The sequence below is a fragment of the Engystomops pustulosus genome, chromosome 10 (assembly GCF_040894005.1).
Source record: "Engystomops pustulosus chromosome 10, aEngPut4.maternal, whole genome shotgun sequence".
NCBI lineage: Eukaryota > Metazoa > Chordata > Amphibia > Anura > Leptodactylidae > Engystomops > Engystomops pustulosus.
This window is the reverse complement of record NC_092420.1, coordinates 84,978,462-85,004,511: the sequence shown is the minus strand read 5'-3', so window position 1 is coordinate 85,004,511 and position 26,050 is coordinate 84,978,462. Positions and strand designations below refer to the sequence as shown.

The window sequence follows — 26,050 nt, the reverse complement described above, 5'->3', positions numbered from 1 at the left end:
GCTACTACTGATAACAGGGAGAATGATGTCTGCTGTTATACACAGGTCACTTCTACTGTATCCTAATGAGCGCAAGATATAGTCTAGTATCAGCAGGGGCAGTGGTGAGCTGGACTCTGGATACTCCATGGGATTCTGACTATGTCAAGTATTTATTATCATCACAATTTCTAAATTTAAACTAAATTTGTCACATGGCTTTGTCACATGTCCAGTGGGGACTGGGGGTGCTAACAATGGGCCTCCTGGTGACAGCATTTCAGCAATTTTAATGTAAAGGAAATCGACCATCTTGTACGTAAACCCAGGGACTGCCTGTATACAGTATAGGAGTATATATAAAAGAAAAATCAAAAAGAAACAAGCAAACAACACAATAATAGCATTACCCAAATGCCAGCCCAGCACCCAGACACAGTCCATGAAATAAAAGAACACAAGAAAGGCAGCACTCCAGGATTTAAGGTGAAAAAATGACTGTGCTTTATTCACCATAAGTTATAATGTTTCGTCCCCTAGTGTCTGGAGCCTTTCTCAAGCCAGGAGAATATATAGGTATTTAGGAGTGCACATTCAAATGGCAAGTACTGTAAGTAAAAGTGGGGGCATTGGGGTCCATAATATTTTGAAGTGGAGCGTAGGAATAGGGGTAGATGCATAAAATTGTCTTTTAGTAGTGCTGGGTTATTTACATTTAAGGAATGTACTATAAAATGAGCCCTTAACCCCTTCACGACTGCCATTCCACTATACACCTACTAAGTGCACATACCCCGTGAAGATTACACATGTTTAGTCGCTATGTTGACATTTTAAACAGTAACATCTTCGGAACCCGTGACATCTAAAAACCCAGTTCTGGTGTCATGTTATGGCGGAGGGGATGTTACAGAGATATCCAGTGTTTAAGTAACAGTCAAAAAAGTGATTTTTATATACAGTATATTCCTCATTCCCGACTGTAACTTTAAAAGTGGATATCTCTGATTCTGTGGCACCTAGAAACACAATCCTGGTGTGATATTAAAGGGGAGATTCTCTTTGTTTCTACTTTTTACTTTCTAAGTTATAGCTATGTGAAGTGTGCTCCCATCCAGCCTGACAGGTGAAAGCAGAATAGAAGAGGGGATGCAGGGATTCAGAGCTGACAGAATGCAGAAGTACATGCACCCTCGGCATCTGTAGCTGACCTTAGGGTAGGGCGACGGATTGACTGTACATTTTTTTAACATACAGTATTTTGAAAAAAGGTTTATTCTGTTTTACTACTTATTAAATAATTTTAACGGGAAAAAAGACCAAAAAAAATATAAATGTTATGAAAGAAAAACAAAGTAAAAATGGTTATGATATATAAAGCTGTTCCAAAGATATTGTCAGGTAAGGAAGAGCAGAACAGAACTTCAAAAGTTTTCCAACTTTATTTTCACGTATGAACTTGATTCTTATCTGGTTAAAGGGCATCTACCGCCAGGATGAAGGACTGTATGCAAATGAGCCTGAGAGGCTCCAGGCTCCATTAACACTTACAGAGCCTGGACCCAGTGAGGCTTTTCGCATACAATCCTTCATCCTGGTGGTAGATGCCCTTTAAGTGGTTTCTATTGATAAAAAGGAAGGTATCATCAAAATTTGGCATGCCCATTGTTTTTCCAAATTTCTTATTTCTGTCATCCTAAGATACTATAATGGAAAGGCAAAGTTATTCTCTCATCTCCCTTGTTCCAAATCGATACATTAAACAGAGGAACTGGTAGAGTTTCTCGTCTCCTTGACTGATCCCTGGGGAAAATTTCCAAGTAGACTGATGGAATTATGCCCACACCACACTTGGCAAAAAAGAAAACAGACAAACTGGCTTCTTCATTTAATAAAACCACATTTTCACACTTTGAAGACTATTCAAAGACGCTTGTCTTTGTAACACTGTACACTCATAGATCACAGTCAAAGAAAAACTCCTGTCATCCCTATACTTCAATGATGACCACCCTGTATGTGGACTCCAAATTGTAATTTTCAATGCAGGGCACAGACATGGAGAGCCCTAATTCTGCTCCCTCCAGACTGGTCCTACCTACTTACTAGAAACCACCCTTAGTAACTGGGGCGTCAATCCCTCCCTGCGCCAAGTGCAAAACCGGGACAAAACATTACAAACAGATACGAGAGAGAGCCGGGGCACAACAAAAATGGCAACGCAGTACAGAAACACTAGACAGCAGAGTAGTCAGAACAACAAGCCAAAGTAAGGATACCAGGAGTCAAAGATACAAAATTGAAAGGTTTATTAGTGTATTTATTAATGCATGAAATTAGGGGTTAACTGGAGTCTTGGATAAGGTGTTGTCTTTCCCTAGAGCAGTGGTGGCGAACCTATGGCATGGGTGCCAGAGGTGGCACTCAGAGCCCTTTCTGTGGGCACCCAGGCCTTCACCCCAACACAGAGTTTGCCAGCTAGGACTCAAGGCTGTCTCCTGTGATCCAAAACAGCCAAGGACGTGCCACGCTCAGTGCTATTTGGCTGCAAGGACTAAGGAGGAGCAAGGAGGTGTGGATAGATTGGACCTCCTGCTCTGGGGACCCTGATTCTTCCTCTTCAGGAGACCCTGGAGGGAAGCTACAATCCAAATTGCTCCATCATCTTTCTATTGTATTGGTGAACTCAGGACACCAATACGATTGAAACCTGTGATACAGCAGGGATCAATAAGTTACTGCTTAAATTATCATGTTGGCACTTTGCGACATATAAGTGGGTTTTGGTTGTAGCTTGGGCACTCTGTCTCCAAAAGGTTCGCCATCACTGCCCTAGAGTAACTGTTTTAGGCTACAGTGGTAGCAAAGTGAGGTCTTTGCAGGGTTAACTGTCTCTGTTCTCTTCCCCCAGTATTTTTGATCGGTAACTGTGGTGGGTACACTAGTAGCAGGGTGAGATTTTGATAGTTGCTGTAAGATAATGGAGTAACGAGGGGTGTATGGAGCTCACACACCTGAGATGACTCTCCTATCCTCATGTTTTCTGTGGGACACAGTTCAAGTGTTTCCAGCTGTCTGAGTGCAAATCCACAATACATCTAGTGTGGGTAGCATCTCTGGCTTCACAGCCTACTTAACTGCCTTAACTAATGGTGGTAAGATGGCCGCCGTTTGCTCCACAGTCTTTGCAGGAGAGTTGCCCCACCTCTGGATGCGGCGGTGGGAAAACTCTAATGCTGAGACTGTGGAGCAAATGACGGCCATCTTACCTACATTAGTGAAGGCAGTTAGGTAGGCAGTGAAGCCAGAGATACTACCATCAGCAGGACACTTGCCCAACCTCCGAAATGTTGACATCTTGCTGAATTTAAGGAAAAAAACGTCTCTAGGTGTCACCTTTGACACACGTTTCATAGGTTAGCCATCACTGGTTCTGTGTTGTACAATGATCTACAAGATGGGTTTTATCTGCATCTGCTACTGCGTATATACATTAGTGTAACCCAGATACAAGGATACATATAGAAATCGTACATATGGCCTTACAAACCCATCAGTGAGAGAATATTTCCGCATATATACTGAAGAGAAGCAAAATAAAAACGGACAAAGATTTGTGGTTCTATGATTTATTACCAAAAAAATGATGCTTTATTTGTAATGGACCTAAGTTTCGAATCCTTGTCATCATCTCTAGATTTTATGTTGTGATAAACATTTGGTTGAATCCCTTTTCTATAATATAATTTTTTTCTTCTATTCTGTAGGCGCACACGCTTCTCATCAGTTAGGTCGTGGAGAGAAGGAGCCACCACCATGGTCAACACTGACCATCAAACCATGGGCAGCTGCTGCAGAAGACCACAGGGTGGAGTTAGCAGAACCAGGAGTAGTTCTGTCCGGAGACACAGTCATCGAATATCCATTGGGGAATAACATCCTCTCCAAATTGGGACTTCCATTTTACGTGCTGATCAGTCTACGATCAGACAAGACCAACAATGCTTTCCTTTTCAGTATTAGAAGTAAAAATAGGATATTTTTTGGTGTACAGTTGTTGCCAAGAAAGGTAGTCGTGCACACGGGGGGCAAGCAGTCAGTGTCTTTCGACTACACGGTGCAGGATGGACAGTGGCACAGTTTTGCTATTGGTGTCGGGCAGAAGTCCATTTCTTTGTTTGCAGAATGTGGAAAGAAATACTTTAACAAAGAAGCTGTATTTGACCTACAGACATTGGCTCCCGGTAGTATATTTACTTTGGGGAGAATGACTTTTCATTCTGTACAGTTTGAAGGAGTAATATGTCAACTGGAAATTATTCCTTCCGCAGAAGCATCTGCAAATTATTGTCTTTACGTGCGGAAGCATTGTCTTCACACCGATACTTACCGAGACCCCAGAACGGAACGACTTCTTCATCCATCTATACAAGTAAGGACTAATAAACGTGTAGAGGACAGTACCCCATCACAGTCTATATTAGACGTGGCCAAAGAACCTGATTTATTGACATCTAAACCTTCCTTATCTCAGTTATCTCCAAAATTCAAAAATATTAGTCTTGCCCAGAATGAAACATCTCAATCCGAGGTCACTCAACTTTTGGAAACAAATACCGAACCAACAAACCATCACGATGTGGCTGGGAGCGTGACAGAACATGGTTATGTATCTTCAACCTTGGTTTATGAAAATAGGTGGCCAAAGTCTAACGCCTCTAAGAAAATACATAGGGAAGAACAAAGTGATGGACAGGTGGGTATCCATCAGATCTTCAATAGGACGCTGTATCAGGCCAATAGTGAAACATATAGCCAACTTGATTCTTGGGATAATCCTGATGAGAATGATGAGTACGGAACAGAGACTGACTATGGAATGGAAAATAACTACGGTACGGAAAATAACTATGGTACGGAAAATAACTATGGCACAGAAACTAATTACGGGACAGAAAACAGCTATGAAATCGACATGGAGAACTATGACTACGACTACGAGGAAATGAACATGCTCTTTGAAATGGAAGATTTGATTGGAGATAAAGGAGATCCTGGGCCTCCAGTAAGTTGACAACTTTTCTTAATAAAATGTGTGTGTGACTTGTGGAAATATTTTGGGAACACTAGTTGAACATGTGACTTGACTCACTGTACTTTCTTGGCGTTAACTAAGAGATAGTAATTGTAGAGGAACGTTATTTCAGATCTCTTCCATCTTCTTACTGATAGAGCCAAGTATTTCAAATTGTAGCGAAGCATTTTTCGTTCTAAATTTATGGGGCTCAGCTTACAGACAGGATATGGCGCCAACTTCACACACTTGTCAATTTTTTTTTATATTGGGCAACATTTTTACAGATTTATTATTGCGCTTTCTACATTTTCCAATCTTGAATTGTTCGTTTGATGGTTCGTACCATTCTCTAAGTTCCCATTATTCTCATATTTGGGTACGGGAAGGATTTTTTTTCCCATTTTTGTCTTCCTCTGGATCAACAGTGTAGGAGTATAGTTTGTACTTGATGGATTGATTTATTATTTCAACCGTATCTCTTCATCTATTATTACAGTGATTCATCATGGGCCATGTTTGCATGCCAGTCTTAAAAACCCACCGGCGCACAGAGTTCCGGACCTAGTAAGAGGTTCTGGTATGTTAGTAGATCCGGAAGGCATCTCCACCAGGTTGGACCTGTTTAGACCAGGTCTGACCTGTTGGAGATTTTAGCTTTAGTCTCCACCTGGTTTTCTGTAACATCTGTCGACGTTGTGTTGATAGATCTAGAGCCAAAACCAGTCAAATTCTGAATCTGGGTGTAACATTATAAAAAATGGAAATGATAAAAGTTATGTATTTACTAGATAAAAGGAAAAATTGCACAAAAATATTTTCATTCTTAAGTTGAAAAATATTTATGTTGGACCATAGATGGTTATTTGTTCTCTTTTCGATCTTCTATTCTATTTTATTTTTTTATAGAATCAATGTATTGTATAGGACAATGTTGTTTGGTTTATTGTATTGAATGTTAAAACTGGATTTTGTGGAATTTACTAGTGGGTGTTACCAGCAGGGGTGGATTAGATAGAAAAGGGCCCTGGGCTATATAAAAATTGTTGGCCGTTACAAGTCTAATTTTTTAATGGTGTTTATTTGGAAAGGAGGGGAGTCCCTGCTGTCCACTTTTAGTTCTGCAATTTGAGGCCCTATGGAGAACATTCAAAGGTCCAGGATGGACCCTGGTATATGTATGTGCTGAAAGCACATTTTTATGGCTGGAGGTCCTTCTCTTTATTATCTCTACAGGACAGTATTAAACTTGATGATTGGTTCAGGTGGTCATGGGCCCCTTAGAAGCCTTGGGCCCTGGGCAGCTGCCCAAACAACCTATATTACAATCCGCTTCTGGTTACCACTTGGGCCGTAATAATGTCTAACACTGTAAAATCAGAACTGAAGTGTCTAGAGACATGCAACATGCATGTCTTTAAAGGTTCGATTTGTTTTCTAGACACAGCTCCACACTTGTCCTAAGGATGTGTCTGGAACTGCAGTCAAGATCTTTTCGAGAGAAGCTGCTGTACCAGGCATAACCATCATGGTGGTGTGTTTGGAAATCAAACAGAACCCTTCCCTGCAAACACTTTATTTTTTCCATAGATACATAATGCACATACATAAATCAGTATGAAGATGTTTGCAGGTAGGAAAATCGGAGGGTCCTGAAGTGCCCTTGACAAGACGTCAGGCCTCAGGCCATTTCCAGACACACCTTCTTGGCTTGTCATAAAACACTCTTACACAAAGCTGACTTTTACCTACATTATCGAAGTTTTTAAAAAAAGTTTAGGAAATCAGATCCTAGTGGCCATCTCAACAAAGCTCGGAGGGGATCAAGGGCGGCCTGTCACGTTTCAAAGGAGGGCGAAAATAAATCTGCAAAACCAGGTGTTAACCACGGACACAGAAAAGTTTTTGTACACAGGGTGCACTTTGCCCGCGGAGTATACAAAGCCCGGGTTGACATCTACACGGTGTTACTTGAGTGCAGTTGTTTTACTGTAGAGCGGCAGGTTTACACAAGGCTACAACTCTTGAGGCCCCCCAGACCACTCACACTATGGCCATTTATTATTTCGGAAAAATTTGTAAATAATGGAAGACCATCATTTCCTTATGGAAATAACAGACATTCCATAGGCTTCAATGAGAATCTGTGTGTTGGGAGCGCCATTAAATGCTTGGATTCTTTTCAGCTGAAAGTCAGAGCTTTAAGCCCAGCGCTCTGTGATCTTACTGCAGGGTTAGAAGGTGTTGATAATTGATAGTTTGGGATTTAGAGTCTGAGACACTGGAGCTTAGTCATTCTTAGACTTTCAGTAAAATACTTGTGTGTTTCTGTGTCTTCAGGGTCCTCCAGGTCCTCCCGGTTTACCAGGTCCCCCAGGGAAAAGAGGTCCAAGGGTGAGTAACTGGCATATCACGTTTCACATCTGCTTTTTTCATTTACAACCTGATAATAGATCGCATTTAGTTTATCCTTGGTTAACAAGAGCCGTCTTAGAAAGATTTTTTTTTTTTTTAGAGAATGGGGTTTTTTAAAAGCCTGGAATGTTGGACTTGACGGAAGTTGTAAGAGGCTGGTTCATGTAGATCGGAGATTTTTAGAATACCACTAATCGGACAAAAAGAATGTGTTAACTTCCATTATAATGAATTTATTCTGTATGAAAAATGACAGGGCACCTCTCTGGACGTGTCTGTTCTAGCAAATACTTGCGTTCCCCATTATATAACAATTCTGGAACATCTTGTCTTAAAGGTTTTTTTTTTCTGTTTGCTTAGGGTGATGTCATGCATGGCGTTTTTGGTCCGTTTTGAAACATCCGTTTTCAGTCCGTTTTTGGCAGTGTACCATGCGTTTGGCTGCTTACAACCTGTTTATCGATTAAGATAATTGGGAAAAACGGACTAAAAACGGACCAAAAACGGACCAAAACCACCATGTGTGGCATCACCCTAGCCAGTAACTTGATAATTTGGTTGTCACCAGTTGGGGGTTGCTTGATACTGTCCAATCGCAGCTTACAGGTTTATTGTGGGCTCACAAACACCCAGTTGCCAATTTTTTACATGGTATCTTCATGTTTAACATAGACTTTGTGAGGGGTATTTATCAGGGTCGTAGAAGTCCAGAAATAATCAATTATTGCTTGCACTTGCGATTATTTTTCCCTTTCCGCAACCTCCACGGCAGTAGACGCCAGGGGTGTGAAGGGGAAAGGGTGCAGGGGGTAGGTATGGACCACGGGGAGTGGGCCGGCACAAGGCGTTCCTATCCCTGCGCTTGCGCACTCATTGCCGCCGGTACATTTTCATACATGAACAATTTGCCGGCTGCGTTTATTTCAATGCCAGGTAGGGCCTGGCATAGAAATAAACACTGCGCAAGCACCCACCGGATACATCAAGAGACCGGAGCCTGCGCGGGATACTCAGCGGAGCTATGATAAATCACCACCATTGTTTATATGTTCTGCATTAAATGCGAAGAAAACTTTATTCCATACAGCGTACAGTAGACAGTTTTCTTACAACCCCTTTAAGACTAGCCACACACGGTCAGCTTGTTAACCCTTTGGCAGGGCCAGCAACAGCATTGGGCAAGTGCCGGGCCCAGAGCTGCTGGGAGGCCCACACATAAGGCTGTACATAAGAAATCCATGGAGGTGAGCGGGGCTGTATGTAATGAATCCATCGAGGGTGTGGGGGGCTTATAAAATAACCATGAGGGGGCGGTATTGGATGATAAACTTGGAATATTTTAGGGAACTGGAGACTGTTTTAGTGTCTGAATTTTTAATGCCGCCACATGAGATCACTGCAAAGGGGCCCACTGAGGCTCTGTCGCCCAGGGGCCTGCTGAAACCTGGAGCTCACCTGTAGCTTGTAGTATGAGCATTGGTCCTATGCCAACTGGAAGAGAAGTGGGAAGAGCTAAATCGAAATGTCTTCTGTCAGACCACTGGGTGGCCTAGAAATCTTCTGGCACTCTGATGGGTGACTTTAGTCATGGATTGCAGGTTGTGGACTAAACATGTGCCCAACATTTATCTAATATCTATGACCAGATTTTGAAATCGAGTGAGAAAGTGTCAAAGATTTATATGTGTATATTATAAGTGCAAATTATAAAAATATTCTACCTTAAAACCTTGGCCGGGTAAAGAGTTTTCTATGATTTAAGGTCTGACCCTTTGGACCACCACTTAATTGTGCTAATTTACCATGAAAATCCATCATGATAAACAACCGCCTTGACTGTGGTAATTTTCTTATATTTTCTCCTTTCTTCTAAAATCAACTTTTAAAATTATGCTAGTGAGCCAGAAGGGCTCTTGCTGGTGTTACCAGAGCCCTTTATGTCCTGTAGATTTACAGGCTGTTACACAATGAGCACTTCCCTCTCCCACTGTGTGAGATTACAGCAGGCAGAGGGAGGGGGAAAGGGGAGACACTTTTTTCCGTTGAGTTCCCAGAATATTACAGATTTTCCCTGAATTGCCCCGGGTTTTTGGCGCACGCGATCGGATTATGGTGTTGGATTGTGCCGCTGGACCGCGTCAGGACCCCAATCTGCCCCAATGTATCAGCCTGTGAAGGCACAGCATGGAGGGGTGCTGGTAACACCACCCACAGCACTACTAGCTTATTAGCATAATTTGTTGATTTTAGAAGGAAGGAGGCTGATGTATTAGGACTAATGCTTTGGGAACCTGTCTTAATAATCTGTGTAACCATCACAACCTACCAGAATTAGTAGAATTGAAATCTACGCCAGGTCGGACTGTCATAGATTTTGGCTATAACCAGCAGCAGTTTTATGGCTGGCCAGGGCATCCCCTCTGTGGCCTGGCTTGTTCCATGCCCCAGCGCACAAAAAGGATGAAGAGTCTCAATATCTGAGCCGAAAATTGCAACTTTTTCATGCCTTGTATGAGATAAAGCTGGCACACGGGTCATAATACATCGGCCTTGTCACCATAAATAACTTACAATCAAGGGCCAGTGTGAATTGACACGTAGCCCAGTGCTTGGGGCAGATTATATATACTTTTACTATCTTTGTGTTCACAAATCCTTTGCTCCTCTTCTCCTTTTTTGGTCTCCACGGTGGCTACACCCATTTACTGTCTCTCCAAGTGGCTGTCAGATCCTAAATATAAAATATTTGTTTCCACCCTGTCTTTTATGTGCAGATATAATTGTGGCTTTGCATAGCGAGCCCCTGTCTTATTATAACTCGTGCCCGGAAGCCAGGCCGGCTGTGTGTATATTTGGGGGGGTATGATTAAGTGCACATCTTTACTGTAACTCTAAACTCCTCTGTTTCTATATTTCGGAAATGGTGCAATCTTCACATTGGTGATTTGTGGACTTGGCCAAAAAGAGTTTTTTTTCCAATAAATTAGATATAAATATGTTCCCAAGAAGATAAAGTAGAGGCAGCGGGATTAACATTGAAATTGTAATAATGTTGGCCGGATTGTAAAACCCAATGTGACTGAATAAATCAACTACAGATTGCGTGAAATCCCCATGATATCTGGCTGCATGTTTTGTATTAGAGGGATTTACGGGATTCGAAAAATGGCTGCTTTCTACTGCAAACAGCGCCACACCTGTCCGCAGGTTGTATGTGGTATTGCAGTGCAGCTCTATCTCCTGTAAAGGGGTTGTACAAAGATTTTAAGTCACCTCCTATACATAGGATAGGGCAGTGCCCTGGTAGTACATGGGTGCCAGCGGTGGTAGCCATTTCCGTGGGCACCCAGGCCCAACACAGAATTTGCTAGACAGGTTGAGTGAATCTAGGCCTCCTCCTACAGTCATGGGTAGCCCAGAATGTGCCCAGAATTCAGTGCTTATGTAAAGCAACACTAAGCTTCCTGGAACAATAAGAGGAGCGCAGAGGCGTGGACAGGGCTGGATTATCATTGGCGCTCCGGCCCCCAAGGAGACCCTGGAGGAAAGCTATGACGGTGATCCAAATTTCCCCTTTCTCATTGGAGTCCTCTAACTGAACTGAAGGTTGTGGCAGAGCAGGGAACAATAAGTTACTGATTTAATTGCCACGTTGGCACTCTCTGATAAATTAGTGGTTTTTTGGCTATAGTTTTGGCACTTCCCCTCTAAATGGAAGGCAATTGATATCAAAGTGGAATCCAGCACTACAATGTAGAAAATTAAAGAATGTAAAAAAAAAAAAAACGACATCCTTTATTGAAAAAATCATGAAAAAATAACGGGAATTGATTAACATACTGTAGATAAAAAATAAAAATACAGAACACAGAAGGGTAACAGGTGATGCGTTTCGGACTATACAGAGGTTCTAGTCCTGACTCATAACACTTAAAAGTTCACCATTACTGGGATACGGGATGAAGGGCTGAGTCCAACTGCTGGGACCCCCAACATTCACAAGAACGGAACCCCCAAAAGTCCAAACACATGCTCGTCCTACTACTCCGCACATTCGTGAGAGAGGGACTTGTTTTCAACATTGCTGGGGTCCCATTCTTGTATACTTTATAATTGTAACCCCAGAAAGAATTTTTTTGGTCTTTGTGACAATTGGATTTCAAAAATGTTGGGTTGTCATAAGAACCAGGATTAATAATAAATCGTCATTGCAATCACCTGTGATAACTGTTACATCTGATTATTGTAGCCTAAGGCTAAAGTACAGTAAATTACCAATATCCAGAGGTCCGTTTGTAACTAGGGGTCGTCTGTAAGTCAGGTGTCATTAAGTAGGGGACCGCCTGTATATGGGGGCCTTAGGCTACAATAATCAGATGTAACAGTTATCACAGGTGATTGCAATGACGATTTATTGTTAATCCTGGTTCTTATGACAACCCAACATTTTTGAAATCCAATTGTCACAAAGACCAAAAAATTCTTTCTGGGGTTACAATTATAAAGTATACAGTTCTGACTTGCACACAAGTTCAACTTAAGACCAAACCTACAGAACCTATCTTGTACGTAACCCAGGGACTGCCTGTAGTGAGATAGCTCTCCTGACTGTCTTTCCCTACCTTGAGCATATCCATAAATTACATAGATAAGCTAGGGTGGGTAAATAAGAGTTCTTCGTATGAAGACTTTCCCAATTAAGGCCACCTTGTAGGTGTGTGGAGACTTACAGCCATTAATGCTCCACTGGGGCATTCTGGGAAATATGCAAATATGATTTCCAGGACTGGCTAAGGAAGACATTGCCTCTTTTGGCTAGCTTGTAAGGGGTCCATGGATGGACTATTCATTCATATGGGCACCATATAAATTGTTAAATTCTCTACGAAGGCACAACGAATGAGATAAACTCTTCTTGCCAGTTACATTTTAGATAAGAACTCATCACTTGGGGTCTCGGGAAGCAGAGTACCAGCAGTCATCTTACTCTTGAAGGAAACCTACCATTTGATTTGATGAATTATGAAGCAGACATACCTTGAGAATGCTGTAGCTACACTGATGCAGGATCACATCTTGGTTAATCCCTGAAATAAGTGGTTTTGCTGAAAAAAACAATAACCTTCAGGACCTTGGGAAAGCTGGGTCTAATCAACCTGAGCTGGATCACTCATACACAGCAGCTGGGGGATGGTGCAGCAATTGATTATAATGCCTTCAGGCACAACAAAGGGATTACATCATCATCTCCTGCAGAGAATAACTCATGTGCTAGGGGAAGTGCTGAACCAGCCATATAAGCGACAGAGATTCATTATCATAATTTTATAATTGTTTTGTCAGCAAAACCACTCGGCTCAGCGATTAACCAAGATATGAACCTGCATCAGTGTAGCTACAGCATTCTCAAGGTGTGTTTGCTTCATAATGCATCACATCAAATGGTAGGTTTCCTTTAAGGTCTTCCAAAAAATGAATCGTGAAAGGCAGACCACTTTTTCTTTATGAATTCTGGGAGATTGAAGTCAGGATTCTGGGCTTTTACCCACCAGAGGGTCCAGCTTAAACCAACACAGAAAGCCTCAATATTCCTTCTACTAAATCATACAGAGGTTTTGGGCAAAAAGTTTTAGGCAAAAAAGTTTTTTTTTTTTTTTCTTGCAGGCGACATCCATAAGTCTTCCAGATGGTGATGAGTGATGGGGATGGGCAGTACATCACTGCGAATAACAATCTGCGTTACACACATTGATCTCAGGCTCGTGTGCGGTTGCTCAGCCATGAAAAGCCAATGTTTGAGGCTCCCGAGAACAATTCTGCTGACATTGCTTTATGGCTGTACTTCAGCATTTTGTGATCATATAATGTGAGCTTGAGCATCCTACTGCTTCATCCTGTGGTGGGTCCAGACATAGGAACATTAGTACATGCTACCTCTCCCATATTACACTGCACCTCGTGTCATAGTTCGTTGCGATTTTCATCTGTATTACTCTATCTATATTCTCTTTACACTTCTGTATATCCTCCTATGTATGTCTTCCCTGATCTATTGCCTGAACCTTTTACCAGTACAATTTAAATAGTTTCCTATCTGCAGGCAGCATGTCTTAGAGCAGCAGGAGCTGACCTCATGGTACATAGTGGGGCACATATACTTACCTGGTCCTGTCACGATCCCCGAGGTGCGTTGTCCGGCATGATTCACTAAGATCGTGCGCCCAATTTCCTGCATTTGTCACTTCCCCGCTCAGGTCCGACAGAGTTCACCTTCTTCTTCCTGGTGCATGTGAGTGCATTGTTTTGCGACACAATTTGAATTTTAAATCCCGTGCTCAGTCCGAATCAGTGGGGTTGTCCGTCGGCCACGCCCCCGGATTTGTGTCGTCTGAAAGATTGCACAAAAATCCGATCACGTGCGCCAAAACCCCCCAATTAAATGCGGCGCAAAACGGAAAAAGTTGGGAAACCCGATGAAAATGCGCTGTGCGGACCCTTAGTAAATGTGCCTAGTGTGTCCTATCTGTAGGTGGCATGTTGTAGAGCAGGAGGAGCTGAGCAGATTTTATAAAGTGTCCTATCTTGAGCACCAAACTATATATCCACCTGCTCAGCTCATTCTGCTCTATAACATGCTGCCTGCAGGTAGGACACAATATCCAATATGCTCAGCTCCTCCTGCTCTATAACATGCTACCTGCAGATAGGACACTATGTACAATCTATTCAGCTCCTCCTGCTCTATAACATGCTACCTCCAGATAGGACACTATGAGGCACATTTACTTACCCGGTCCAGTCGCGATCCAGCGGCGTGTTCTCCGACGAGGATTCAGGTTCTGCCGGGATTCACTAAAGTCCATGCGCCGATATCCACTAGGTGTTGCTGCTGCGCCGAGGTCAGGTAGAGTTCACCGGAGTTCACCTTCTATTTCTTGGTGCAGGTAAGTGCGTGTCAAGCGACACTTTTTTTTTAAATACCGCGGTTTTTCCGAATCCGTCGGGTTTTCCAACGGCCACACCCCCCAATTTTCGTCGCATGCAACCCGGCGTGATTGCGCCGAAATCCAATCGCGTGCGCCAAAATCACGGCGAAATTTGTTGCAAATCGGAAATCATCGCGATACTCGACGGAAACGCGCGATTCGGACCCTTAGTAAATGAGCCCCTTTGTGTTATTTCCCATTACCTGGCTCCCAGCTGCAGCAGCCTGTGTGTGCCTTTGTCTCCTCATGCATTCTTCCTCTCCTCCACACGATCCCCCCTCCCTCTCCTGCTTAATTCACAAGGCAGAAAGTGAGGAGGGTGGAGGTAGCTGGATCAGTGTAGACAGGCTGCTATTTTGGCGCAGAAGCCCTGATAAATACCCCCCCCAAAGAGTGTTAAATCTGTCTTGGGACTAAGAATGGGTGGCATGTGATGCTTGATTGATGGAGCCATTGCCTCTGGCTGATCGGTCCATTTAAAGTGGCCACATGAGATTTTGGAAGAGAAACCAGGCTCGTGCAGAAATGACAAATGCTGAACTGTGCAACAGGTTTTCACCAGATCCTGTTGTGATTAATACTTTTTGCAATGGAACAGATTGAATTGGTTTTTGTTTCTGTAATGAAATTGGCTTTTTTTTCCCTAAGTTTGTATTTTGGGTTATTTAAGGAGACGGTGCCATTCATGTACAGCCAACGGTCTGTTTGAGATCAGAAAGCATTTACATGTGCGCCACTGACAGACAGGGAATGCAAGTCATCCGCTTCTCCGCTTCTCTACTTCTCAGAGTTTGAAAAGTTTTTCTGCCAAACCGAACTACAGGACGCGGCCGCGTTATGAATTGTTGTGCAATTATTGCATAGAAAGCTCAAGGCAACATATAATCCCAGAATAAAAAACATTAAAATTTGTAATATTTTATTAGTAATATTCTTTTATTAAAGGAAATCTACCATCAAAATCCAGCACGATAAACCAGGGACATTACTCATAGATCCAGGCACCGGGACTGTGGTGATCTTCTTATATTTCTTATCCATGGCCTCCTTCCTTCTAAAATATAATAAAAAAATTATTGTAATGAGCCAGAAGGGCACTTGGGGGATGGGGGGAGGTTACCAGAGCCCCTCCGTGAAGTAGCTTCACAGGTTGTTACAATGTCTCCCCCTCCCTCCTGCTCCCTAAGCACTCCCCCTCCCTGACGTAATCTCACACAGTGGGAGGAGGAAGTGCCCCTGAACAGTGTAACAGCTTGAGAAGCTAAAGCATGAAAGGGCTCTGGCAACACCTCCCAAAGCCCTTCTGGTCCATTAGCATAATTGGAATAGTTGATTTTAGAAGGTAGGAGACCATGGATAAGAAATATAAGAAGATTACCACAGTCACGGTGCCTGGATCTATGAGTAAGTGCCCCTGGTTTATCATGCTGGATTATGATATGGTAGATTTCCTTTCGTTATTAAGTTGTATTATCATAAAAATACCACATTTTTATAGTTTTGTTGTCTAAAAGCCTTTTATAAATATTAAAAACTTTGCAAAACAGAATTTTTCATCATGCCACATCTGTAACTTTCACACTGCAGCACATGGAGTTACATAAGGTGTCATCTTTTGTGGGATGAGTAGATGTTTTTTTGGGGGGACCCACAAGTGTACAATTGTACGAGTGTCTGATCGCAGCATTGCTTCCGGCAGGGTGTAATAGACACTGCCAAATAACGGTCCCATAAATCCCTATCGCAGAGTTACATCACGGTGCCGGAAGGCTTTACACTATGGATAGAGTTGGAGATGGTGGTGAAACTCTGTTTTGTTTGCAACCTTATAGAACAAACTACATCTTGTCAGAGAGCCGGGTGACGTCACCAGCTGTCTGACAAGAGCAGGCGGACGGAGGGGTGAATATTAATAAACCCGGAGGGGGGTGAATAAATTAAGTAGTGGAGGAGCCATGAGGCGCTCAGGTGACGTGAGTCAAGTGCCTCAGGCTAAATCACATATTTTTATAACCTTCTCTTCTCGGTAATACGGAGGCACCGGATCTGGCTGAAAATGGGTGCATCATCCCTAGAGGTAACGAGCATGCATTACAGGACAGTCCACCTCCGATAAACTGGCGGTAAACGCCCTTTAAGAATAACCCATCACCGTAAAATGGTTTGGCCCAAGTTGGTTGGTGGGATCAGGCCGCTCATCTTCAGTAGACCGTGCTTGTCTAACTAAAGATGGCATATACTGCTTACCCAATGTACGGTAACTCTTTTGGCCAAGCGCTGCATCAAATCTGCAGGGGTCTCAAAGGTCGAAGCATTACCCATCAAAGCATTGATGGTCTTTCCTAAGAATCAGATATCACTTTGAAAGGAGCCCGATTTTAAAAGTCATCTCCTATTCACACAATCTGGTTGTCAGGATCAGACTGGTAAACGCCACTGATGAGCGGCACGGTGGGTCAGTGGTTAGCATTACTGCCTTGTAGTGCTGGGGTCCTCGGTTCAATTCCCATCCAGGTCAACATCTGCAAAGTGTTTGTATGTTCTCTCCGTGTTTGCGTGGGTTTCCTTCGGGTTCTCCGGTTTCCTCCCACACTCCAAAACATACAGGTAGGTTGATTAGATTGTGAGCCCCATTGGGGTCAGGGACTGATTTGGCAAACTCTGTGCAGCGAGTGTAATTCGTGTGCGCTATATAAATAAATAATTATTATCACGAAAAAATGGGGAACTGAACATTGTTTATGGACTTGCTGAGCCTGGTTCTATCTTATCTGGTTGTTCAGACAGCCCCGAGACCCCCATTTTCATGATCGGTGGTGGCCCCAGTAGGTATACCACTGCCGACATGATGGTCATCCCCGATATTTTTGATATAGGACAATATTTAAACTTGATTCGACCCCAAAGAACTCGATTCAATGCGGCCTCATCATTAGCAGACATATATTTTATACCCACTTCCAAAAGGAGCAGTGGAAAATGTGCGTTCTCCGAGAAACTCTCATATGTGAAACCTTGCAGATTGGTGGCAAGCGGCCGAGCTGGTAAATGGCTTCATGTGGTTGGAAGTTCTCCTCATGTAACTGAAGCCACCCGTGCCACCCTCCTCTGCCGAGACTCTCTGCCATAGGATTATATGAGCTCTTGGGTGGGTGGTCCAGTTCTCTAATGGAAATGTATCGGTCTACGACTAGTAAGGATTATTATGTGAAGCATGAGGGCAGAGACTGTGATGGATTGTATGTGGCTTTCCATGTGTCTGTGGATATGCCAGTTATGTTAATTGTGTTGGCAAAGAAGAAGGATTAGACGGATAACCTCAGTGTATTGTGGAAAATCAGAAGACGAAAGAAACGCACTGAGACTTATAACAACGAAAGAATTAACTAAGTTGGTCAAAATGCTAATTGATAATTGGGTTCTTATCTAATCACTGGATGTTTGGTGCTTTGTCCCTCCCCTATGGAAGTGTATAGATTGATGGTGCATTAGCAATACTGCTCTATTCCCACAGGACTCGAGATCACTTGGGGTCTGGGTGGTCTCAACTCCATCATGATAAACCAGGGACATTACTCATAGATCCAGGCACCGTGACTGTGGTAATCTTCTTATATTTGTCATCCATGGCCTCCTTCCTTCTAACATCAACTTTTGAATGTAAGCTTCTGAACGGAAGGCTCCTCGGGGGGTTACCAGAAGCCCTCTGTGCAGCAGTTACACTGGGTCCTCCTTTTTAAATTATGCTAATGCAGCAGAAGGGCTCTTAGTAGTGTTAACGGACCCCCTCCGTGTTGTAGCTCCCCTCCCTTTGCCTGATGTAATCTCAGCAGAGGAGGAAGGAGGGGGAGTTGCTCCTGCACAGTGTAACAGCCTGTGAAGTTATTTAATACATTTCCTAAGGCAATCTTTATAAAAGCAACAAAAAATAAATAAAACATAACTTTTGTAATGATGCTAATAAAATGTAGGTAACTTTTATTTTATTCTGAGATGGATTCATAAAGATTGCCTAGGCAATTTATTACATAATTGTAAATACCCTTGCAGACATTGCGCTATTTTTTGAATAATGATAAGCCTGTGAAGTGACAGCACAGTGGGGCTCTGGTAACGCCCCCCAGAACCCTTCTATCTCATTAGCATATTTTTAAAAGTTGATGTTAGAAGGAAGGAGGCCATGGATAACAAATCTAAGAAGATTATCATATTCACAGTGCCTGGATCTATGGACCACTGCGGACAATGACACAAGATAACACCTGGGACTGGAATCTAAGTGGCACCGGTTTTCACTAGAACCCGCTGCAAAGGAGGTTGGACTTGCTGCAGCGTGGTACCACCAGGTTGTTCCAGGCAGCCAAGGTCGAGGTACAAAGTTGGCAGGCCAACTCGTGGTCAGGGACAGGCTGGAGGTCAAGGCAGAGGTTCGAGGTCAGAGACGGAGCAGGAGGTCAGGGTTGGCAGCGGAGGAGCGAAGTCGGGAACAGGTCCGGGGTCACAACGGGAGGTTACTATACAGGTCACAGATAACAGCATTCTCAAGGGCATATAGCACAAAGATCCGGCGGGGGATGCTAGGAGAAGCAGGCTTTTAAAGAATCCTGGGAAGTGGCCAGCGCCAATCAGGGGTGCTCTGGCCCTTTAAATTTTCAACCACATGCGCGTCCCCGCTCCCTAGGAAGCCGGGGCAGGGGCAGGAGCAGGAGCAGGAGCGCGGAGAGGTGAGTGAGGATGGGGGGAGCGGCGTCCGCCATGGAGTGGGTCACGGGTGCGCCTGTGACCCGAGATGTGGGTTGCAGGAGCACCCATGACACTGGTTTTCATACTTGATTCTTGTGGTAGATTTTCTTTAAGACATTTATTAGTTATACCAAACCTGATTTTATAATGTTATTACATTATACATACAGAAGGATACAGGTGCACCAGCAGGCACAGCCATGAACTCCAGGCAACAAAATTACTTTAAATAAAGTTAAAATGTAATTTTCTATTTCAACCCGGAAGTTTACCAAGTTCTAAAGGCAGATGTGGCTTTCATTACAGACTACAGGCAGTCCACAGGTTACATACAAGATAGGGTCTGTAGGTTTGTTCGTAAGTTGAATTTGTATGTAAGTCGGAACTGTATATTTTATCATTGTAATCCCAGCCAGAATTTTTTTGGTCTCTGTGACAATTGGATTTTATAAATGTTGGATTGTCATAAGAATCAAGATTAACACTAAATCTTCATTACAGACTCCTGTGATAACTGTTACAGCTGATTATTGTAGCCTAGGACTAAAGCACAATAAATTACTAATATCCAGAGGTCCGTTTGTAACTAGGGGTCGCCTGTAAGTCGGGTGTTCGTAAGTAGGGGACCGCCTGTATAAAATGGGTTCTGTAGTAGATTAATAATCCAGCATTTATACAATATGTAAAATTATGCAATTTAGGGAATCGAGGGAAATATGAAGAACATCAATAATTTTGGACAACTTTCATCTAACAAGTTGATTTCCTGTTCTCCTTCTTCTAGGGAATAGTTGGACCCCATGGCAATCCTGGATTACCCGGCCCACCTGGTCCAAAAGTAAGTTCAAAGTCAACTGTGAGTAGATGATGAGAATCCTGGAGAGGAATGAAATGATGAATGTTGACACATTTTGCTTCTAAATCATAGCTTCACACAGCGCTAACGCTAGAGGGGGAGTCTTCTTGTATCTAAAGATAAAAAAAAAAATCGGAACAGAGTCAGAAAGCAAAGAAGAGTCCAACAATATGTCAATATGTTTTATCTAAAACGTTGCCAAGTTGTAGGTAATGAGATCAGTACTCGACTCAATCAGCCCCGAGCTTGGAAGATTTGGAAGAAGCTTTCCATATTGCTGTATCTGCACCATTCAGTTCTATACATTGTATATACAGGAAGTCCTCGGGTTACGTACAAGATAGGTTCCATCGGTCTGTAATTAAGTAGAATTTGTATGTATGTCGAAACTGTATATTTTATAATTGTGGTTCCAGAAAAAAAAATTTTTTTGCTGTATTGGGACCAAGGATTATCAATAAAGCTTCATTACAGACACCTTACAGCTGATCATTGCAGCCTGGGACTATAGTAACAGTCCTAGGAGACTTCACCAGAGGTCACAGGGGGCAGAGCGTTCCGTCTGTAACCAGGGGCTGTCTGTAAGTCGGGTGTCCTTAAGTAGGGGGACAGCCTGTAAATGAGCCATCCTTAGGATATATTCACACTATGGTTTTATTGTTTTTTTTTTGTGAAGTCTTTATTTACCAGTAAGGGAAAACAAGCAAAAATTATATGTAAATGCTAAGATATTTTTTTTTATCATTTCAAAAAAAAAAAAAGAAAATGTAAATTTTTCTTGCACTTTATTTTGACTTAAATGAAATCTACCAGCAAAATAATAAAAACTTCAGGCACTTACTCATAGAACCAGACACCGTTACTGTGGTAATCTTGTTATATTTGTTATCCATGTCCTTCCTGCTTTGAAAATCGACTATAAAATTTATGCTTATGAGCCAGAAGGGCTCTGAGGGGTGTGACCAGAGCCCCTTAGTGCTGCAGATTCACAGGCTGTTACACTGTGCATGAGCATGTGCCGCCTTCCACTGTGTGCTGAAACTTGCCCTGTTGCAGCAAGATTACATTAGGCAGAAGGAGGGGGGAGTCCTAGGAGGAGCAGGGGAAGGGTGAGTCGGTGTGAAAGCCTGTGAAGCCAGAACACGTAGGGGCTCTGGTAAAGTCTTCTCCCGCCCCCGAGTTCTTCTGGCTCATTAGCATAATTATAAAAGTTGATTTTAGAGGGAAGGAGATCATGGATAACAAATATAAGAAGATACCACAGTCCCGGTGCCTGGATCTATGAGTAATGTCCCTGATTTATCATGATGTATTTTGGGTGTAGATTTTCTTAAAGACATGCACTAGTTAGCAGAATGGTGTCAGTACTAAGAACTTGGATGAGGTTTTTTATTGTCATTGCTTAATATTATTTTTCTAAATTTGAGAGCTAATTTTGTACACTTATCCAAAGGTGTCAATGTGCCGGGACAGAAGTTCATAGCAAATGTTTAATTTCTGTGTAGTGCCAACATAGTGTTAAGCAGTTCTAAAATTCATTAGACTGTGTTATGCATGGACATGTCATGTCTCCAAGACTTTCATAACTACCGCCCTCTACTCCAATCAGTTGCAATGATCTGCCCCTATTCAACTTTGGGTAGGGATATCACATGTTACCTAATGCTTACACAAATAATCTGCAATGGACTCCGAGCCATCAGAACACATTGGGCCACATGCATCAAAACTATCTAAAAGTCCCAAGTCTATATGACTGATAGGATAGATGGAAACAGAGGGGTCGTCCACTTAGGATTCCTCTCTCTGATCCAGAATGTAGAACCTCTGGTTCTGTTGGGCTTAAGCCACTTTTTGTGATCCAAGGACGGCCATGTATATGAATGGCGGCTATGTAAGTCTACAGGAGAAATGTATGACATATGTTGCGGTACCGTCATGTCCGAAGCGATGCCAAATCATATTGGCCAATGGCTGTGCAGACTGTTCCATGGGAAGTTGGGGCTTCATATGTGTCAGAGGACAATGTTCATAATCTCATGAATGCTGAGAGAATGAGGTAACGTATGGTAAACACTATCAGACATGGGAAATGATGGATACATTGTATTACCGTGTGAACAACTGATGGGCTCCATGTGTAGGAGCAGCTGATAAGTGCTGCCTTATGTGAGGTAACTAAGCAGTAGCAGATATAGAAGCCATGGAATGGGATTTGCAGCAATATTCCATAAAGAAAAATGCTGCAAATACTAACACATAATCCTATTAATAGGTGTTTTATAGAGAAGATGTTATCATCTTTTTGTATAAATCTGTTCTATTCATTTGTTTTCCCTAATATACATTTATGAGTAAATTGACAAATGGGTTTTAGTGATGGAGATGTCACGGGCACGGGTGCTCCTGTGACCCATATTCTGGGCCTCAGGCACACCCGTGTGCCTCCCTGTGCCCCCGGAGCCAGCCTGCACTCCAGGCACCTTCCCTGGCTCCAGCTGCGTTCTCCGTGGTCCCCGCGCTCCGGCGCAGGCATTCCCGTCTCCTAGGGCGCACGCGCCGGTTCAGTCCCCTGACGGATCTTTGTGCTTCTATGCCTGAGAGAAAGCTGTGTTCCTTGCCGGGGCGTTTATCCTGATTTCCTGCTGTGATCTCCATTCCGATTCCGTTTCTGACTGTGCTGTGAATCCTGTGCTGCCTGTCCCCGACCAGGGTTTTGCCTTATGACTCTGTACCTCGCCTTGGCTGCCACCGCGGACAAAGGCCGGCGGCACACTTGGCGTTTTGAACCCGTTTTTAAGCAGTCCGTTAAAAAAATGAATGCGTTTTTTGACCGTTTTGGTCTGTTTTCCAATTATCCTCAGTAAGTTAATTGAAAAAAAAATGTCAAAAACGCATGCATTTTTTAACAGAATGCTTAAAAACGGCCCCAAAACAGGTTCCACATTCCAATGGGTGCCGCAGGCCAAAGTACCACACCGTAGCAAGTCCACGGTGGTCCAGTGGGTCCAGAACACCTGGTTACTGACAGGAGATATGTCCTATCAGTGCTGATGATGCAAGGACACCCCTGAGTTGTAACACTCAGTTACAATTTACACACATTTTTTGGAACAGTGGAATTGCACAATATCAAGTTGTGAAAAGACAAGGAAAAATAGGTATCTCCTGGGGAATATACAGGGGCGTAATTAGGAGAGGCAAGGCTCCATAGCAGACTTCTGAATGGGACCCCACTTCCCCCTTAAAAATATACATATTTGTATACTCAAACATGCAAGTTACACACATTTATACAAACATGTGCACACATATAGAGCATATATGCACACAAAGAGTGCCATATACAAACGTACAGCATATATACACACATACAGTATATACAGACACCATATACAGCATATATACATCACATATACGTTGTATATATATTATGCTGTACAATGTGCAGCATATGATATATATAATGGTGCACATGCTACAGCTGTAGATATGCCCCTGGGGGTGTAGCTACGAGGGTAGTTGCCATAGCAGCTGCTGTGGGGCCCACAGTGTCAGGAGGTTCTGGCATCTGGGGTTTTGGCTGTGTATTGGGTAGGAATATGATGTATGTGTGTGCATGGTGTGTATATACTGTATTTGTGTGTGTGTGTATACTGTATGTCTGTGTATTGTATTTTATGTATGTGTGTATATACTTTATGGATATATGTGGTGTGTATATACTGTTTGTGACTCACTTGTGTGAGTCTACAAATATGTATATATTTGTAAGGGGGAAGAGGGGGGACTATTAGAAGTCTGCTATTGGACCCTGTCTCCCCTAGTTATGACCCTGGGAATTTAAGTATTTACAAAAACAGACAGGTCAGGAGAGATGACAAGTCCTAATTCATTACCCAATAAGGGTTTCTGTGTGGTGTATTACCAAAGACAAAATCCTTCCAAAATTTGGTGCCTGCAATATGTAAATTGTTCGTCTGTAGCGCCTCTGCAGGGGAGATGTAGTATTGCGTGGCAATCATTTAGAAGACTGAATGTTGAGTTAGCCAGAACAGGAGCCAATTGTTCAGACTTTGGTTTTGGGAAGAGCATAAGTCTACCTGGCAGAAATAAATGACGCTGTGTTACACTTTTTCACGGGAGTAATGTGGTGTTTGATTGGTAACTAGCGTCATACGGGAAGATCACTTAAGCGAGAAATAACGGATGTGAGGCAATGATAAATGGCGGTCTACGCGGAGGAAGACCTGATAAGCAGATATGCCCCCGCGTTGCACGCCGGAGAAATACACGTCGGCTTGTAAGAAGTAAGACACAATCTGATCTGGAAACAGACGGGGACTTTGTTGTGGTTTATTAGACATATGTCTTCATTTCATTCCCTGAAACCGAGCCAGTCATCGTAAGAAGCTTTGAAGTGAAGTAATTGTGTTGTCTGGGTATTGGAGAGCAGAGTGTCGCATGTGCTTGTAATCATACACCGAGCATGTGTTAGACAGCCATAACAAAGCTCCACACTCTAAAAACCTTTTACCAAAAAAGATAAAAATATTAGAACCTAACATAAACTGTTTCCTGTGTAAACCGGAGCAGCTGGAGGCATTTTTTTTAGATACTCCCCTAAATTATGGGATAAAACCCTCTGCTCATCTTATAATACCACTTCTTAAAGGAGTTGCTCAGTTAATCCTCTGCTCAGGATAATCATCCCTTGGCCGAAGGGTTTAATGTTCACAATCAGTAAACAATCAGTGTCTTCCTACCTGGAGGATCTGTTGTGTGTAATACCTCATTTCCCCTTGGGTGGCACTGTAGGAAAATAAAACACTTAGGGGCAGATTTACTTACCCGGTCCTGTCGCGATCCCGCGGTGCGTTGTCCGTTGAGGATTCGGGTCCGGCGTGATTCACTTAGATCGTGCACCCAAGTTCCTACATCCGTCGCTTCTGTGCCGATGTCTGCCGGAGTTCACCTGCTTCTTCCCGGTGCATGTAAGTGCTGATCTTGCGACACAATTCTGTTTTAAAATTCCACGGTTTGTCCGAATCCGTTGGGTTGTCCGCCGGCACATTCCCTGACTTCTGTCGGTGCAAGCTGGCGCCGATGAGCTAAAATCGGATCATGTGCGCAAAGCAGAAATCGTGGGGAAACCCGACGGAAATGCGTCCGACGGCCCCTTAATCCAGATTACTCTACAGATGTTCTGGTGGTCCTACACATTTTGTACTCATCTTATTGTAATGGGAACATTTTTACAAGGAGTTTTAGAGGATAATTCCAGTAGACGTCTTGACAAATATCTAAATATTGTCACTGCGCTACATACACGTATGGTCCAAAACCCACAAAACTCCATCTAATGTTTCTACATGATTACATTGCCACTTTAGATTGGCTTCTCGTATAAAGATGTGTCCATCACAAACTTACCAAGGAATCACTGCATGAAGATCTTGCAATCTACACTGAGGACCCTCATCCCAAGCCAGAGCAATGACCCACTGCACATTTTGCCCCCTTCTTGGAAGGACATGCTTTGAATTGTAGTGGGTCTCCTGTATTACTTGCCCGTGCTCCAAATGGTAGACCACACAAATTCACAGAATGCTTAAAGGTGTCCATAAAGACATGGTTTGACAAGTTTGATGCGGTGGCCTGCAAAGAAGCCTTGACCTCAACCTCGTTGAACAAGTGGTCAAGTGTCTATACACATTTGGCTCCACACTGTATATTATTGTCAGTGTGGAGCTCTGAGATCTCTCCCTTGTAGACCGCTTATGGGATGTTCTCAGAGGAACATTAAGATGTCTTTTTGTGCTCTCGTTCCAAATAGTAGCTTGTAATTTGGAACGATAATACATACAATTTGCTCCTCAGCCCAAACAGAGCTATGTTTAAAACCAGCAATGAGATAGTCTGGTATTTATGGTGGCTTCATGATTGCAGAGTGCAGAATAAGCTACAGAGAAATCGGTTTGGGTAACGTTCCAAACT

General features: G+C 43.0%; 1 protein-coding gene across 1 annotated transcript in view; it reads left to right on the top strand.

Moving 5' to 3' along the window:
- Window positions 1-26,050, top strand: part of COL24A1 (collagen type XXIV alpha 1 chain) — a 166,671-nt gene that overhangs the window by 26,392 nt on the left and 114,229 nt on the right. The window contains exons 3-5 of the mRNA XM_072126722.1: window positions 3,747-5,044; window positions 7,394-7,447; window positions 19,982-20,035. Of these exons, the coding sequence (XP_071982823.1) occupies window positions 3,747-5,044; window positions 7,394-7,447; window positions 19,982-20,035 (1,406 nt within the window). The remainder of the gene's footprint in view (window positions 1-3,746; window positions 5,045-7,393; window positions 7,448-19,981; window positions 20,036-26,050) is intronic.